The sequence below is a fragment of the Acomys russatus genome, chromosome 29, assembly GCF_903995435.1.
Source record: "Acomys russatus chromosome 29, mAcoRus1.1, whole genome shotgun sequence".
Classification (NCBI taxonomy): Eukaryota; Metazoa; Chordata; class Mammalia; order Rodentia; family Muridae; genus Acomys; species Acomys russatus.
The window spans coordinates 13,797,223-13,813,958 of NC_067165.1; the positions used below are offsets into that span (position 1 = coordinate 13,797,223).

The window sequence follows — 16,736 nt, forward strand, 5'->3', positions numbered from 1 at the left end:
CCAGCACTCGGGGAGGCAGGGGCAGGTGGATCTGTGTGAGTTTGAGGCCAGCCTGGTCTACAAAGCAAATCCAGGACAGCCAAGGCTACGCAGAGAAACCCTGTCTTGAAAAACAACAACAACAAAGTTATCTTAAAAAATTAAACATTAAATATTTATTTACATTTGTTTTATATGTACTATTTCTCTCTCTCTCTCTCTCTCTGTGTGTGTGTGTGTGTGTGTGTGTGTGTGTGTGTATGTGTGTGTGTGTGCATGTGTATATAATGTGTGGGTTTCTGAGTATGGGCCTGCTTATACCACAGTATGTGAGTGGAGGTCAAATGACGACTTTTGGCAGTGGGTTTCCTTCTACGGTGGGTTCCAGGGATTGAACTCAGGTCATCAGGGTTGCTTGGCTGATGCTTTTACCCACTGATCCAATCTCAACCGCCCTGGGTTTTTTTTTTTAGATCAAGTCTCACTTAGGAGCTTGGGCTGGCCTCAAACTCATGGCCTTTATATACCTCACCGTCCACATGCTGGAATACAGGTGTGAGCCTCTATACTCATCTGCTTTGTTCTGAAGCAGCGTGTCACTATATAACGCACGCTGGCCTTGAACCTCTTTTTGCCTCCGCCTTCCAAGACCAGGCCGGCTCCCAGTGGCTAAAAGCATGTCCCCATACCATTAGCCTTGATTTCTCTCTGTCTTAACAGGCAAAACAAAATAAAAAGTACTATATACTTAAAAATTGCATTCTTAAGCCAGGCATGGTGGCGCACGCCTTTAATCCCAGCACTCGAGAGGCAGAGGCAGGTGGATTGCTGTGAGTTCGAGGCCAGCCTGGTCTACAAAGCGAGTCTACGAACAGCCAAGGCTACACAGAGAAACCCTGTCTCCAAAAAAAAAAAAAAAAAAAAAAAAAAAAAGTTTTTTTTCATCCTTAGAGAAGATGCCACATTCCAGGGCTTATGAGATTGGATTCCTTCTCATTCCCAGAAATCTTCCCAGGAAGCCTTGGTGACTAAGCCTCTCAAAGAAGGAAAAGGCTTGACTGAAGGAACAAGGGATGATGTCATTAGCCTCATGGCTTTTACCAGCTGGCCTCTGCGTGTGTCAGCACTGGGCCCCTGTGTGCCTGTACTCAGCTGTTATTTACTGGTGCTAAGAGCTAGGGGCTGTCCAGCCCGGATCTTGAGTCCCACAACACTCTCCCACTTTCCAAATCTCTGTAAATCTAAAATTCCGACAACTATCAACCGGAGGCTCTATATCCATTTCTGAGCTTCCTTAAGGCCTCCTGTGTGAGCCACAAACCTGGCTGCCCAAGTGGCAATGGTTTCCTCCCTCACAATCCGTAGCACAGTGTCTGAAGTGGGCCCATCTCCCTGAGTTTTTCTCCTGTTTTTGCCATCTGTCCCCTCACCCCGTCAAAAGACATAGGGCTCCGTTTTTGTCCTTCCACCTTGCTGCTGCCTCTGCCAGTTGTCCTCCTTGTCTCAGACCCCTGGACAACTCACGCCCATTCTTTGAGGATTCAGTCATCTTTCCAGATGTTTCTAAGGGCAGGGATGGTTAGACAGAGAGTAGGCACTGCATGGGATTTGTTCAATGAAATCGGATTGAACTTCTTTCTCATTCTTCTCTTCCTTCTTCCTCTCTCTTCTCACCCCCCCCCCCCCCCGCCCTCTTTCTTGGTGTATATATGTGTAAGAGAAAGAGAGATTGTACATATCCGCTTGGGGAGGGGAGAGGGGATGTTACCACCCTGGTCTAGCTCTCACTGATTCTCCGAAGACCTTGGAGCTAGGCTGCTGCTCAGGATTAAATATTTTATTTTAAATTATTCATTCTTAGTATATGTGCATTGGTGTCTTGTCTGCACGTGTGTCCATGTGAGGGTGTCAGATCCCCTGGAACTGGAGTTACAGATGGTTGTGAGCTGCCATGTGGTTGCTGGAAATTGAACCCAGGTCTTCTGGAAGAGCAGCCAGTGCTGTTAATCACTGAGCCATCTCTTCAGATTTCAAAGATTTTATTTTCATCAGTCCTTAATACTAATACACAACTACAAATATACTGATTTGTAAATCACTAGAGCCCACGTAGAGTTTTATGAGTACAAAACAGAAATTCCAAACCTATTGAAAATTCTCCTAAGAATTCCTTCCTTGGGCTGGAGAGATGGCTCAGAGGTTAAGAGCCCTGGCTGTTCTTCCCAAGGTCCTGAGTTCAATTCTCAGCAACCACATGGTGGCTCACAACCATCTGTAATGAGATCTGGCGCCCTCTTCTGGTATATATGCAGGCAGAACACTGTGTATCTATGACAAATAAATCTTAAAAAAAAAAAAAAAATTCCTTCCTTGACTTGAAAACTAAAAAGGCCCTGGGATGATGTATGGCCCTGTCCTTGACTCCCTAGCCTGATTCTGCCGCCCTTCTCGTTTAATGGAATGTTAGGGCTGACTCTCTGAACAGGCTGCCGGCATGCAGTCTGTGCTACAAACCGAGGGCCAACATCAAATCCAAGGGTTTGTCTCATAGAAGGAAGGTAGCTGAAACAGTCAAAAAGGGCTTCTTGCTTCTTGAGCCTCTGACCAAGGAGATGTTGCTAGACCTACGGCTGGAAAACTGCTGGAGAATAAAAGGAATTTGTTTAGAAGCTATGGGAAAGAACTGCTCTCCGACTCTCAGTCCTCTTCCTCACTTCTGGCAAAAAGATGGGGATGATCGTCCTTTTTAAAAAATTTTTTATTTTATTTTATTTATTTATTTTTTGCTTGTTTTTTATTTTTGCGATGAGGTTTCTCTGTGTAGCCTTGGCTGGCTTACTTGCTTTGTAGACAAGGCTGGTCTGGAACTCACAGGGATACCCCTGCCTCTGCCTCCCAAGTGCTGGGATTAAAGGCGTGCGCCACCACGCCCAGGTGATCTTCCTTTTTGCCTCAAGAGAAACAGAAAATTCTTGGGGTTATGTCTTTTGTAGTTTGTAACAATAACATGAAGACCCAGGAGATGAGGCAGAGCCCCGTTGGTAAGAGAATAAGGAGGACACTGCTAGAAGAAGTTGAACTGGGGTGGGAGGAGGGGAGCTGGAGAGATGGCTCAACGATTATAGAGCACTGGCTGCTCTTCCTGAGGGCCGGGGTTCAGTTCCCAGCAACCACACAGCAGTTCGTAACTACATGTAACTCCAGTTCCAGGAGCTCTGACCCCCCTCATACAGACATGGAGGCAGGCAAAACACAAATGCACATAAAAATAAATTACTAAAAAAAAAAAAATACAGAATAAAGACGAGAAGTTGAACTATCTTTTCGTGGTTGGTTAAAATTTGTACAACTTCTTTACCTTGGGAAAAAGTCAAGCTGCACGGAAGACTGAGTCTAGAGTGTTTTATATTTTTTGGTTGTGAGCCTAGCCTTTAACGGTTGAGCCATCTCTCCAGCCCGATGAGTCTAGAGGTTTTTTAAACTTTCACCCAAGAGGGCCTGGAGAGATGGCTCAGTGGTTAAGAACGCTGTCTGTCCTTCCAGAGGTCCTGAGTTCAACCCCCAGCAACCACATGGTAGCTCACAACCATCTGTAATGGGATGATGCCCTCTTCTGTTATACATGTAAATAGAACACTCAGACAAATAAATATTTAAAAAAACAACCTTTTACCCCAGAAAAATGATGAACAGTGTATCATGGTCTAGACACAATGAGGAGTGGAGACCAGGAAGAGCTCTAGAAACATACAAGCAAGTATTTCAGCTATGAAGACCACACTGTCCTCAGATGGTTCCAGATGTGTGTGGGGGTGGTGGAGGGGACACTGGGACTCACCCTCCGACTCGGGCTGCAGTTACACTTGCAGACTCTGTCTGATGTAACTGTGGGATTTCAGAGTCTCCTGAAGGAATACAGCTTCCTTCCGGAGGAGAGCTGAAGAGGTTGGGTGGGGCCAGGGAGGTGGCTCAGCAAGCAAAGGCACTTGCTGCTCAAGCCTGGCAGCCTGGGTTTTACCCTGTGGAGTCACTCGAAGGTGCGCGCCTGACCTCTGACATTCTGACTTCTTATGATTTGAACTTAGGTCCTCATGCTGATGTGGCAGCGGCTCTTATCCTCTGAACCATCTCCCCAGGCAGAAATTAGATTTTTTTTCCAAGACAGGGTTTTTCTGTGTAGCCTTGGCTGTCCTAGACTCACTTTGTAGACCAGGCTGGCCTTGAACTCACAGTGATCCACCTGCCTCTGCCTCCCAAGTGGTGTGTGCCACCATGCCTGGCCAGAAATTAGATTTTATAGGCAAAAGCAAAGCAACAACAACAACAGGCTCAGAAGAGCGGCAGGAAGAGCACATTCAAGCAAACAGGGGCACTCATAATCTGTTCACCCCACACCTCCTTTCTCCTCCCAGTAGAAGTAACCAGTGGACGAGTCGGTTTCAAGTGCATCCACTGGGAGTCACTGAGGGGTAACAGGTGAGCAGAGCACTGGATATTCCACAATACTAAGACATTACTAACTTAAAAAAAAGATTTATTTATATATTATATATGCAGTGCACATTAGATCACATTATAGATGGTTGTGAGCCACCATGTGGTTGCTGGGAATTGAACTCAGGACCTCTGGAAGAGCCGTCAGTGCTCTTAACCTCTGAGCCATCTCTCCAGCCCCATTACTAACTTTTTAGGTGTGGTATCAAACTAGTTCTTATCTTTCAGTTACTGAATTTCTGCCCATAATGCTGTATCTAAAAGCATGGTAGCATATGCCTTTAATCCTAGCACTCAGGAGGCAGAGGCAGGGGGATCTCTGAGTTCAGACACAGCTTGGTCTACATAGTGAGTTCCAGGACAGCCAAAGCTACAAAGAGAAACTCTGCCTCAAAAAAAAAAATCATTATTTTTAAAAAGATTTATTTATTCATTATTATGTATACATTGCTCTGCCCACATATACACTTGCACGCCAGAAGAGGGCATCAGATCCCATTATAGATGGTTTTGAACTCAGCATCTCTGGAAAAACAGTCAGTGTTAACCTCTGAGGCATCTCCCCAGCCCAAATCATTATTTTTTAAATGTGTATGTGTCTACATGTTACATGTATATTGGGAATAAAGCTATGTGTGCTCTTAACTGCTGAGCCATCTCTCTCCAGCCCTGTCATGGCTTCTTTTCTTCTCCTCACTGTAGCCCTGGCTGGCGTAGAACTCACAGAGCCCCACAGAGATTAAAGACCTGGGCTACCACACCAAGCCTAATGCTGAGAATTGGGAGTTAGACTCCCAGCACTCTAGAGGCAGAGGCAGGAGGATCTCAGTGAGTTTGAGGCCAGCCTAGTTCTACAGAGTGAGTTCCAGGACAGCCGGGTTACACAGAGGAAAAAAAACCTGTCTCAAAAAAGCCAGAAACACTAGAAGTTAGGGGAGCCTAAGCAGGAAGAAGTGGTCAGTATAAAAAACGTTTCTGGCCCGGTGTGGTGGTGCACACCTTTAATCCCAGCACTCGGGAGGCAGAGGCAGGGGGAATCTCTGTGAGTTTGAGGCCAGCCTGGGTCTACAAAGCCAGTCCAGAACAGCCAGGACTATAAGAGAAACCCTGTCTCAAAAAACAAAAGAACAAAAACAAAAACAAAAAAACCCTCAAAGTTTCTGTGCAATCAGGAAAGATGGTCCATGGATGGAGAATAAAAACACTTGCTGTATCAGCCTGACCACCTGAGTTTGATCCCCAGAACCTACAGTGGGAAGAGAAACTGAATCCAAACAGTTGTCCTCTGACTGCCACATGTGTACCATGGCACAATGCAACAATGCACCCACCACAACAACAGTAGGTAAACAAATGAAAACAAAGAAAGATGGCATGTGTGTGTATATATATGTATACATATCTATTAGATTTAGCTTTTTTTTTTTTTTTAAGATTTAGCATTCTTGAGATGGGTTACTGGTAACTTCGAGGGAAATGAACTAAGGTGAGGGGGTAAAGGGTTGGAGAGGGGTGAAGAGTGCAAAGGAGGTGCTCACTCTGGGACAGGGCCCTGCAAGTCCTATCGATACCTTCATATTTCTCACTGCAGGAGGGAAGGTGGTCAGAAGGCTCCAAAGCATAAGGCTCAGGAGCTGTCGGGGAGGGCTGGGGAGGATCAGGTAGAGACTGCTGGGCAGGTGTGTGCGTGTGTGCGTGTGTGCGTGTGTGCGTGTGTGCGTGTGTGTGTTGGGTAGTATCTGCCAGAGGCCCTGGATTCACAGGACTGTGGACCTGCATGAGTGAGCAGTTTCTCCAAGCACACCCACCCTGCGGACTGTCGGGGTTCAGGCATGGCTGAGTGCGAGGCTGCAGCAGAAGCAGATGTACGGGAAGGGTTCACCCTGCCTCCCAGCCGTATCATTGCTGTGGGCCCACGAGGCCTGGAGAGCTAGAAGCTGCCTGTACAGATGGAGTGCCTGGGAGCACGCAGGGTGAGTTCTGTGCTTGGTGCCGGAAAAGGTGGAAGGAGCAAGAGGCGAGTATGATGTCTAACTGTAGCAAGGAGGGGTGAGGTGCGGGACCAGTGCAAGAGGGCCCATGGTGGGGGAAGCATTCAGGGAGAAAGCCGGAGGAAAAGGGCTCTGGGCTCTGGGGAAGGCTAGGGGAGAAATGCATAGTTGGCTAGAGGCCTGCATGCTAGGTGGATGGCAGTGGGTGAAGGTGGCCCTTCTGGGAACTCTTAGCGCTGGTCCCCCCTTAGCATTCATTCCTTTGTACAGATGCTGCAGCCTGTCCTTTGTGCTGACGCCCCTCTTTGGCTCTACCCAAAGACTGCTCCCTCCCCCACCCAGCTCTCACCTCTTTGATGGCTGCCATGCGCACAGTTTCATAGTAGTGCAGGGGTGCGTTGGGTGTGTTCATGTCGTAGCCAAAGCCTGCCACTGCCACTTCATCACAGCCATGTAGTGCCATGGTCACTGCCACACTGCCAAGGGTTGGGATGTTCTGGAAGTGGAGAAGACAGAAGTAGAGTTCTGTGAGGGTGAGGGACCTGGGGGAGTTGACACTGGCCCTCCCTCCCCCGGAGCTAATGAAGCTCATTTCCAAGATACCCTTTTCCCCACCAAAAGGAGCCTCCTACCCGCTTCCCTCCCAGGCTGCTCTGCCTAGTTCTCCTCACCCCCCTGCCCATGAGGCCGTTGTTGAAGGGCAGTCCAATGAGAGTGAAGGCAGCCTCTTGGATGAAGTACGGGTTGAGGATGCGAATCTCAGGTGGCTCCTTGGGCACTCGAGTGGCCACAGACTTCCAGAAGCCATCGGATGCACTCTGTGGGCACAGCATAAGAAGACATGAGCTGGGCAACCCGGTGGTGGCCTTGGATGAGGGGCAATCTGAGGTCCGTGGTGTAAACCAGCACAGGGAGGCTTTGGCAAGCGAGGGGTCACGGGACGTGTGACAAGGCATATATGTGTTGGGGAAGGCTGAACATGTGGTGGGGTCATGGTTTGTAGTGGAGGGCACAAAAGTGAGTTTTGAGCAGAGGACAAAGTGTGGGACGCTGTTACAAAAAGAGTGCTGCTCTGGCCTGAGTGCAGGAGCAAGGGTCCAGGGACTGGCGCCCAGCAGGAGCCTGCCTATCTGCTCTGCTGTGCTCGCCTCCTTCCCCCTTTTCTGTCTTTCCTGGCTCTCTCTTAGCCAACTGTGCTAAAGCGGACCTGGAAATTAAAGACATTGCATGAGCTGTCACAAAACTGCAGAATGACACTCAGATCTCAGTCCTGCCCCTGAGCAGAGCTGGGAGGCGTCAGGCCTGGTGCATGCAAACTAGTTCTTTCTCCCTCATGGTGCATGGCGTCAAATGGGGACTCACTGCCTCTGAAACCCATGCATGTCCAACCCAGGGCCATGGTGTCTCTTCTTTCCTCCTGTCCGACCTCACCAAGACCTCTGACCTCCCCTAGCGTTTCCTGGTCTAGATCCCCCAACTCAGTCGCTTAGCTACTTTCGCGAGCTCCCCTTTCACCACGCCTACAACAACAGGGCTCCTTGGTATGCTGCAGGAAGCGGTGATCCAAGCAGTCGTGGCGCCGTTACCATGGCCTCCAAAGCAGCAAGCTTGTTACCTCTGCTAGCGGACGTGCAAGATCAACTAGACACAGAGAACTGAGCATGCCAAGAGGAAACAATCACTGACTACAAAGAAAGAGGCCACGGAGGCCAGCGAGATGGCGGAAGGAGAGAACCAAGCTGCCCTTTGACCCCCTCACATATATACGGGTGTGTTACATACAATAAACAAACAAACACACATGAAAAAGGAGATTCCCTATTTGCAATTCCCCATTGTATTTTTACCTGCTGATCTATCTCACTAGCCCTAAAAAGACTTTTGACTTTTTCTTTTTTGTGTTTTTTTGGTTTTTTTCCCCCCAGCACTGAGGTCAAATCCAGAGCCAAAAGCATGCTCAGCAAATGCTCTACCACTGAGCCACATGCCCAGTGCAAGTTTACACACACTCTTACATATGCAACTCAGAACACACACAGTGTGCACACACAGAGTTGAAAATAAACAAGTCTTTGAAACATAAAACAACACAAGCAAATTTAAGAGAGAAACAAAAATGTGGGAAGTCTGCCACAAGTAGTAAAAAAAAGTTCATTTTTTTTGTTTGTTTGTTTTGTTTTTTGAGATAGAGTTTTTCTGTGTAGTCTTGGCTGTCCTGGACTTGCTTTGTAGACCAGGCTGGTCTCGAACTCGGAGATCTGCCTGCCTCTGCCTCCCAAGTGCTGGGATTACAGGCACATGCCCGACGAGATTCGTGTTTTAAAAGTTAGTTAAAAATAGCCAGACATGGTAATACAGTCTTGTAATCCTAGTACCTGGGAGGCTGAGCCTGAAGGATGGCATAGGCTTCAAGGGAGGCTAGCCTGGGCTACATAGCAAGACCCTGCTCCAACAGACAAACAAAAATCATGAAAAAATAATCAGTAAGATCTCATAGAAATGGCAAGAGACAGTTACTCGGCAACCCAGGGCCATCCTCACGCTAGTCAGGCAGAGACCCACATGTCCAGGCTGCAGGTGGGGGTACTTACGAATTTGAGGTGCAGGACAATCTCCAAAAGTTAACAAAAGCAGTTCAGCCAAGTGATACTGGACACAGCCCCATAAAGGAAATGCCAGATATCTAAATTTTTTAGGAATTTTACCACATAGCTTTTTGCCTTTTGCTCATCTCTCCTGATGTACCCCAAGAAAGAAGTGCCCACTAGCGTTTGTGAGATGATAAAACAGAATCAAGGGCCTCAGCCCTGGGGTTCAGCTGTAGCTCACTGGAGTGGGGACTCTCAGCCAGGAAGAGATTCCTAACAGACAAACCAGAGACACTGCACGTTTACCATGTGGGTCACTGTGAGAACTGTACAGGCCCGGGCTCCTCTTGGATTCATTTCTGTAGCGCAGGACCCAGACCAGCTGGGGCAGAGCAAGGTTACTGAAAGGGGTAAGGACATTCTCCCAAAGTTCCTCCACCGGCCTCAGGAACAGAACAACAGGATGACATAGGCCCAGCACGGAAGAGAACAGGCTGAGCTATCGGATAGAGTTATGGAGACACGCCTTCCTGGATGGGCCAGGCTGTGATGGGGTGTCCAGAAGTGGCAGTGTGCTGGCCACCATGTCTCAGACCTGTCTCTTCTCCAGAGCTCAGCAGGCCCCAACAGGCCACCCCCAGGCTTCTGCCTGTGCCTGTTCCCACACACCTGAAGAGGAGAAAGAAATCACGGTGTCCCCCATCTCCAGGAGCTGCAGGGGTGAGGGAAGGCACGAGGCTCCCTTACCTACCTCTTCTTTCATCTATGTCACAGGCACAAAGGAAGACTCTCAGACTCACAGAACCTTCCAGGCTGGGCCTAGATTGAAACCTAGCGTTTTGGTTCCAAGGCAGGTGTCTTGCTGCCGGGCCAGTATACCTTAGCATCGCTGTTCCCTTTCAGGGAGTCTACAGCACAGAGGAAAGGCATCTATCTCCCTGTTGCCTTCTGAGAGCTCTGAGGTGGGTCAGGGGTCCCTCGGGAACATGCTGGGGGCACATATACAGCTGGCACAGTGGGGCACATCTAAGATGGGTTCCACTCTGGAAGCTGGGATCTTCCCGTGATTCGAGGCATTGTCATGGAAACCATCATTCGGTTCTCAGCCAGTATCTAAACCACTATGTGAAACTAGAGGGAATTAGCCAGTGTATTGCAAATCCCTCTAAGAATCTGAAAAAAAGTGCCAGTGGGGAAGGGCAGACCACAGCCTTGCTTCTTGTGGTTAATTTTCTGGAAGGAGAAATGACTAACTGAGGACGTAGAGGGTCCCATTTCCAGTAGGAAGTGAGTGGTCTCTTACACACGTAAGCACACATGTGCATACATGCTGATGTGCACACATACGTGAGCAGCTCCTCTTCACTTCTTGCTTCTGTGCAGCATGGGATAAGATGAGGCAGGGCCTGCATCCTGGGAGCAGGCAAACACTTTCTGCCCATGCCTAGCATGTGTGCAAGCTCTGACATTTGTGTTGCTTTGGGCAGCCGGAAGTGGCTAAGGGTAGTGCTGGGACCCTGGGTAAGAGTCCCACACTCAGGTCCCAAGTCCCAGGAAGCCTCACAGGCCGTGGCACATTTCAGCGTTTCTTCTGCTTCTTCTCATTGGCCGTTGTCCCGAGGTAAAGCTTCTTTGGGAATTCAGGGACAAGCACGATCGTAAGAACAAGGCGTGATATGAGTTTTTGTTTCCCTGGCTGGAGAAATGGCTCAGTGGCTAAGAACACTGGCTGCTCTTCCGAGGACCAGGTTCAGTTCCTAACACTCAATATGGCAGTTCACAACTGTCTTTTTTTTTTTTTTTTATTGTATGTGCATTGGTGTTTTGCCTGCATGTGTGTCTGTGTGAGGGTATCAGATCTTGGAGTTACAGACAGTTGTGAGCTGCCGTGTGGGGTGCTGAGAATTGAACTCTGGGTCCTTTGGATGAGCGGTCAGTACTCTTAACCGCTGAGCCATCTCTCTAGCCCCGTGTTCACAACTGTCTTTATCTCCAGTCTCAGGGATCTGATGCCCTTTTCTTGCACCAGGCATACATGGAGTACACACATGTACATGTAGGCAAAAATACCCATAAACATAAACAAAAAAATCATAAATAAATAAAACTATGAGGTACCAACCAAATCTCAGTCCATCTCCTAACACCAAACAAGCACCCCCATGACTCCTCAGAAGTCTGCATGGGACAGGCTTTGCAGTGTGGAAAACTGAGGTTCACACCCCAATTCCACATCTCTGTGACCTGGGGCACATCACGTCATCTGGTTAAGCCCCAGGTTCCTCTTGCATAAAACAGGGATGACAAGACCGACTTCCCAGAAAGCCAAAGGGATTAAAGGAGATGCTGTGTTTGATTGTACTTGGCAGTGTCGGGTATGCGGCAAGAACTTAATAAATCTTTCCTATTATGACCGACTGTTGCAGAAGCCAAAGAGATTGAAACAGAGGGTGTGGCTGGAGGTGTCAGCCACCACAGAGAGGCCAGCACGCATGCACACCTGCACAGGTCCACACCTGCACCCATTCAGACATGGGAGTGTGGGGCCAGCTTCCCCTCCCCACCTCCGCCTCTGCCCGCCCCCACTGGTTACTGCAGGAACTGGGTGCTAGAGGCCTGCCTGCTGCTGGGCACACTGTCACAAAGGCTGCTTACATCTCACTTCTCCCACCCACAGGACACAACCCAGAAGCCAGTCAATGGCACCGCACCTCTCCTTGAGGATAGCTGTGGGTTGCATTCCTTGTCACTCCCTCCTCCAGGAATGTCCCTGCCTTAGTCAAGTCTGGGCAGGCTCCTGTGTGCGGAGCTGCCAGGCTCCTGCTGATGCAACCTGCTTTGCTCTTCTCAGAATAACCAGAACCAACTGGAAAAAAGATCTGGAAAAGAAAATAAGGGTGTCTCCCCAAAAGGGTCCTGTTACCACGGTATTTCTTGGTCCCTGTGGAGGATTTCTTCTGAGGAGTCTGAGGACAGTGATAGCCTGGCTTTCTGCAGTGACAGATCGGATGTGTTCACTCTGAATGTTGCCCGCTGCTCCTGCCTCAGGATGGGCCACAGGAATTCCTAGGGCCATTGCATCAGCCACCACCTTACCATCATCTTTCTGTTCCTTGTACTTCCCTGCATTGGTCTGGTCCTCACCTTCTCAGGGCTAAAGTCCTCAGTGGCTCCCACTGCCCTCTGGGACGGCTGGTGGTAAAGGCTAAGAGTGTGTGGGTCTAAGATTCAACCCAAACTCCTGGCTGCTCAGTCTATGTCCTTTCTAAGTCTTATTATCTTCCACTACAGGGTAAAGAGTTACCAGCCCCAGCCTTACAGCGGTTTGTTGTTGTTATGACAGGAGTCATGCATATAAAACATCTGGCTCGAGGTCAGCTCCTGTTAGCTTCTGTTACTGTAAGTCTTTATAATAATAGGTCCAGAGACTAGAGAGCGGGCCAGTGGTTAAGAACACTTCCCGCTTTGCCAGAGGGGGCGAGCTCAGTGCTGAAGTGCTTGTCTAGTAGGATCAAGGCCCTGGGCTTGACGCCCTGCCCTGCAACCATAAATGAGAAAATAAAATCCATACTCCAGGCATTAGGAAGTTATAAATCAGTCTATCAGGCTGTGAGATAAAGCACAGTCCACCTTTCCTTAAAAAAACAAAAAACAAAAAAACTGCCACAGAGGGTAGAGCTGGAATCTGGAAATCGGACCTGAGACTTACAAGGAGAGGAGCCGCCCTCCTTCCCACATGGTAAGGCCTTCTCCTGTTTGTGGCCTCCTCTCTCTGTATAGCCCAACTCGGCTCACAGGCCCCACAAACAGCCTTCCCGGGGTGGGAGGAGGATTCAGAGCAACATTCTACCTTCAAGGATGGAAGTGGCCTCCGCCCTGTCAGAGTAGGAGATATGGAATTCTCCAGGACATGGCAAGGGACTCAAAAGGGTAGGTGAGCCTGGGTGGGCTCTTTGCCTTTCCATAGTTTTCTTCACTCCATCCCCCCGGATGTGGCCTGAGTACGTAAGGAGGACATGCTTTTCTTTACTCACTATAAGGGTAGCACCTTTCTGGCGACATACCAGATGAACTAGTGTTTTTGTTTTTGTTGTTGTTGTTGTTGCTTTTGAAATGGGGTTTCTCTGCGTAGCCCTGGCTATCCTGGGAGGAACTCACTCTGTAGACCAGGCTGGCCTCGAACTCAGAGATCTACCTGCCTCTGCCTCCTGAGTGCTGGGACTAAAAGCATACGCCATCACTGCCCAGCTGAACGGAATGGTTTTTAATTCACTAAAAACAACAAATAAACAAACAAACAAAAACCACACAGCTTGCCAGTGCTATCCTCTGTGCTGGAAACCTCCCTCATCTGGCCAGTCTCCTCATGAGGCTAGAGATTGCAAGGCAGCCAGTTAGGACATGGAATTTACAGTAAGTGTCCCAGGGGCAAAGAGACAAACAGTTGGACCCTTTTGACCAGGGTAGCATTTGTTCCCTTCTGCCAGGCCTGGGGCTTGCCCTGACTCAGCTCCTCTTGGCCCTGAGGCTGGGCATTCTCCACAGTGGGCAGAAGGTGCTTACTGGGCCCAATCTCACTTCTCAGAAAGCAACTGGAGTGTCAAAGGTTGGCATGTTCACCATCCCATTGGTCTCTACAGCTGTGTCATATGTGGCTGTGGTGGTTTGAAGGAAAATGAGCCCCACAGGCTGGTAAGTGGTACTGTTGGGAGGTGTGGCCTTTGTTGGAGTAAGGGAAGTGCATCCTTAGGGGGTGGACTTTGAGGCCTCAGATGCTCAAGCCAGTCTCTTCCTGCAGCCAGCCAATCCCGATGCAGCTCCCTCTCCAGCACCACGTCTGCCTGCCATGCCTCTCGAACTCACGATAATGGGCTGAATCCCTGAAACTGTAAACCAGCCCCAATGAAATGTTTTCCTTTATATGAGTTGCCATGGTTGTGGTGTCTCTTCACAGCAGGAAAAACTCAATTAAGACTAGCCAGGGGCAGTGGTACATGTCTGTAATCCCAGCACTAAGAGAGGTGGAGGCAGGTGGATCTTTGTGAGTTCGAAGCCAGCTTGGTCTATGAAGCAAGACTGGGACAGACAAGGCTACACAGAGAAACTCTGTCTCGAAAAAGAACCAAAAATAAAACAAAACAAAAAACCCCCAAAACCCCAATTAAGACAATAGTTTCAGTACGTAACATAGAATCCAGCTCTCTGTTCACCATCCTTCCTCACACGCAAAGACTAGGAGAATGACCGTGACGGCGGCTCCAGATGTCCACACCCACTGTAGACTGGCTATGTTGCTGCTACCCGCTCCACTCAGCAGTGACAGCCATAGTTTGTGTAACCAATCCCTTGGGTCATGTTTGGATTTGGCTATTATAAATACCAGCATGATAAAAATCGTTTATGTAGGGTTTTCCTTCCTTTGGGGGACAGTTCTTGGCACCGTGTGTCACTTCCTTTCCAAAACCCGTCCCTCCCCATATAACCTGAGAGCACCCGTCTCCCCACTCTTGCCACTGTACTATGTGTAATTTCATGTACAATTTCAACATATTTTTTGAAAACGTGATGGGTGACAAGTGGCACCCTGCTGCCTGTGCGTGCATGTCTCCCACTGCTGGGCGGGCTGCGCACACTTGTGTTGTAGTTTCCTCCTCATGTCTCCTCTGCAGCCTGTGCACCCCTCCTCTTAGCTGCAGGGCTCTGACGGCTTTCCTAGCAGCCCCAGAATAATAAACCTTTGCCCATTGTATTTTCTAAACATACTTTTCAAAATGTCTAGAGTAGTATTTCTGTTTGACTTAAATGGATATTGTTTAGGTTTCTTCTAGCACTTCTGGGCCTTAAAAGTTTGTCCCTTCCTGCCAAGCATGGGGGCTCACACCTGTAATCGAAGCACAGGGAGCCAGCCTCCTAACAGTTCAAGACAGGGAATTCAGCCAGGCGTGGTGACGCAAGCCTTGAATCTCAGTATCCAGGAGGCAGAGGCAGGTGGATTGCTGTGAATTTGAAGCCAGCTTGGTTTACAAAGTGAGTCCAGGACAGCCAGGGTTACACAGAGAAACCCTCTCTTGAGACCTCCCTCCCCCTCCCCCCCCCAAAAAAAGCTAGGGAATTCAATTCAATTAAACAAAAAGATAAAAGGAGAAGCAGGGAGGACCGGGTGTGGTGGTGCACATGCTTAACCCCAGCACTGGGGTGGCAGAGGCAGGACAACACAGTTAGAGCCTGTCTCTGAATAAAGGGATGGGGGTGGGGCAGAAAGATGGCTCAGCAGGTAAGGATTCTTGCTGTCAAGCCTGACAACCGGAGTTTGGTCTCTAGAACCTCCAGCCCGCCCGAGTTTGATCCACTGAACCCATATACTGCAGAGAGAACTCACTCTTGTAAGTTGTCCTCTGTCACACGAGAGCTGTGGTACATGACCCCCATAAGTAATAAATGTAAAATAATTTTCAAAGTTTTTTTTTTTTTTTAAAGAAAAGAGTTTGGTATCTATTCTATTTTCTTCAAAATTTCCAGCTAGTTGTGGGGTCTCACACCTGCAAATCCCAGAATCTGGAAGGCGGAGCTGGGAAGATGGCTGAAAGTTCAAGCCCAGCCTGGGCAACGCGGTGAGACCCAGTATATCCATCCTTTAGTTGTATTTTTATATTCTGCTTTTTAGTCCGCTTGGGATTTATGTTGATGTATGCTACAAAGGGGGGGGGGGTCAAACAACCTTTTTGAAAGCTATATTTGGTAAAAGCCAAGAACAAAGAGTCAGTTTGGGGTGGCTGCGGGCCACCGGCAGCTCAGGCAGGAAGCCAGAAACTGTTCCGCTTTTGTTTTCTTTGTGGAGGAACCTTCTTGGAACTGCTAATGAGGCTCCTCAGGAGAAGCAAGAGATGAAGAGGACACAAGGGTCCAGACCACAAACGGATCACCTTCCGGGTCACGAAAGCAAGAGGCAGCTTCATAGAGAGGAAAGATCCAGACTGTGAGCCCCAGAGTCTGGTTAAAATCCTGACTCCTCAGAAGCTACCAGCCTCAGTTTCCATGTTTATTCATTCAAGAATGTCAGCTCTGCTCCAACACTGCAGAAGAGCCTGGGCTTGCAATAGATAAAATGGCTCCTGCCTCCGGGGGCCTATGAGAGGGGTCCTAACCGCCCTGGACAGTACAGGCTGAATGCAGTAGTGTGAAATAGGACACACAGTTTGGTGTTGACGGCACAGACAAGAGAGGTTCTGGGGATGTCAGAGTTTGAATTCGGTCCTGCAGGCCAGTGGTTCTTACAAGGGGGTGGGGTGGGGGGATGACTCATTAAAAAAACAGGCCACTGGCCACCTCCAAGTTCCTCATTCAGAAGTTCTAAGGTGGGACCCTCACCCAAACATCGAGATTGCAGGCGATACTGACGGTGTTGGTATGAGACGTCACACTAAAAACTAGCCAGCCATGGGGACGTGCCAGCATGGTTCTGAAGGCGTGCGCACATGGCGAGCGCACTGGAGGAGGCCTGACCGGAAGCAGAGACCCAGGAAGCTGCTGAAATTGCAGGAGCAGAGCCGTTTATAGAAGGGCTGATTACAGAGCTGGTTAATCAAAGATTGAAGAAGGCATAGGGGCGAAGAGAGAACGGCGGGAGTGGAGGCTTCCGAGGGATGCCGGCTAACATCACGGGTCACGTGGTAAGCCCGCGGTG

The 16,736-nt window shown here is 49.0% G+C and overlaps 1 protein-coding gene across 8 annotated transcripts in view; it reads right to left on the reverse strand.

Annotated features, from left to right (window-relative positions):
• St3gal3 (ST3 beta-galactoside alpha-2,3-sialyltransferase 3) overlaps positions 1 to 16,736 on the reverse strand; it is a 204,010-nt gene that overhangs the window by 1,700 nt on the left and 185,574 nt on the right. For 6 of the 8 annotated variants that reach the window (XM_051172210.1, XM_051172205.1, XM_051172206.1 and 3 more), the window contains 3 exons: positions 11,764 to 11,931; positions 7,136 to 7,282; positions 6,814 to 6,960 (listed from right to left, as the gene is read on the reverse strand). In XM_051172210.1, the coding sequence (XP_051028167.1) occupies positions 6,814 to 6,960; positions 7,136 to 7,282; positions 11,764 to 11,931 (462 nt within the window). The remainder of the gene's footprint in view (positions 1 to 6,813; positions 6,961 to 7,135; positions 7,283 to 11,763; positions 11,932 to 16,736) is intronic. The other 2 variants (XM_051172212.1, XM_051172211.1) reach the window with 1 other exon arrangement.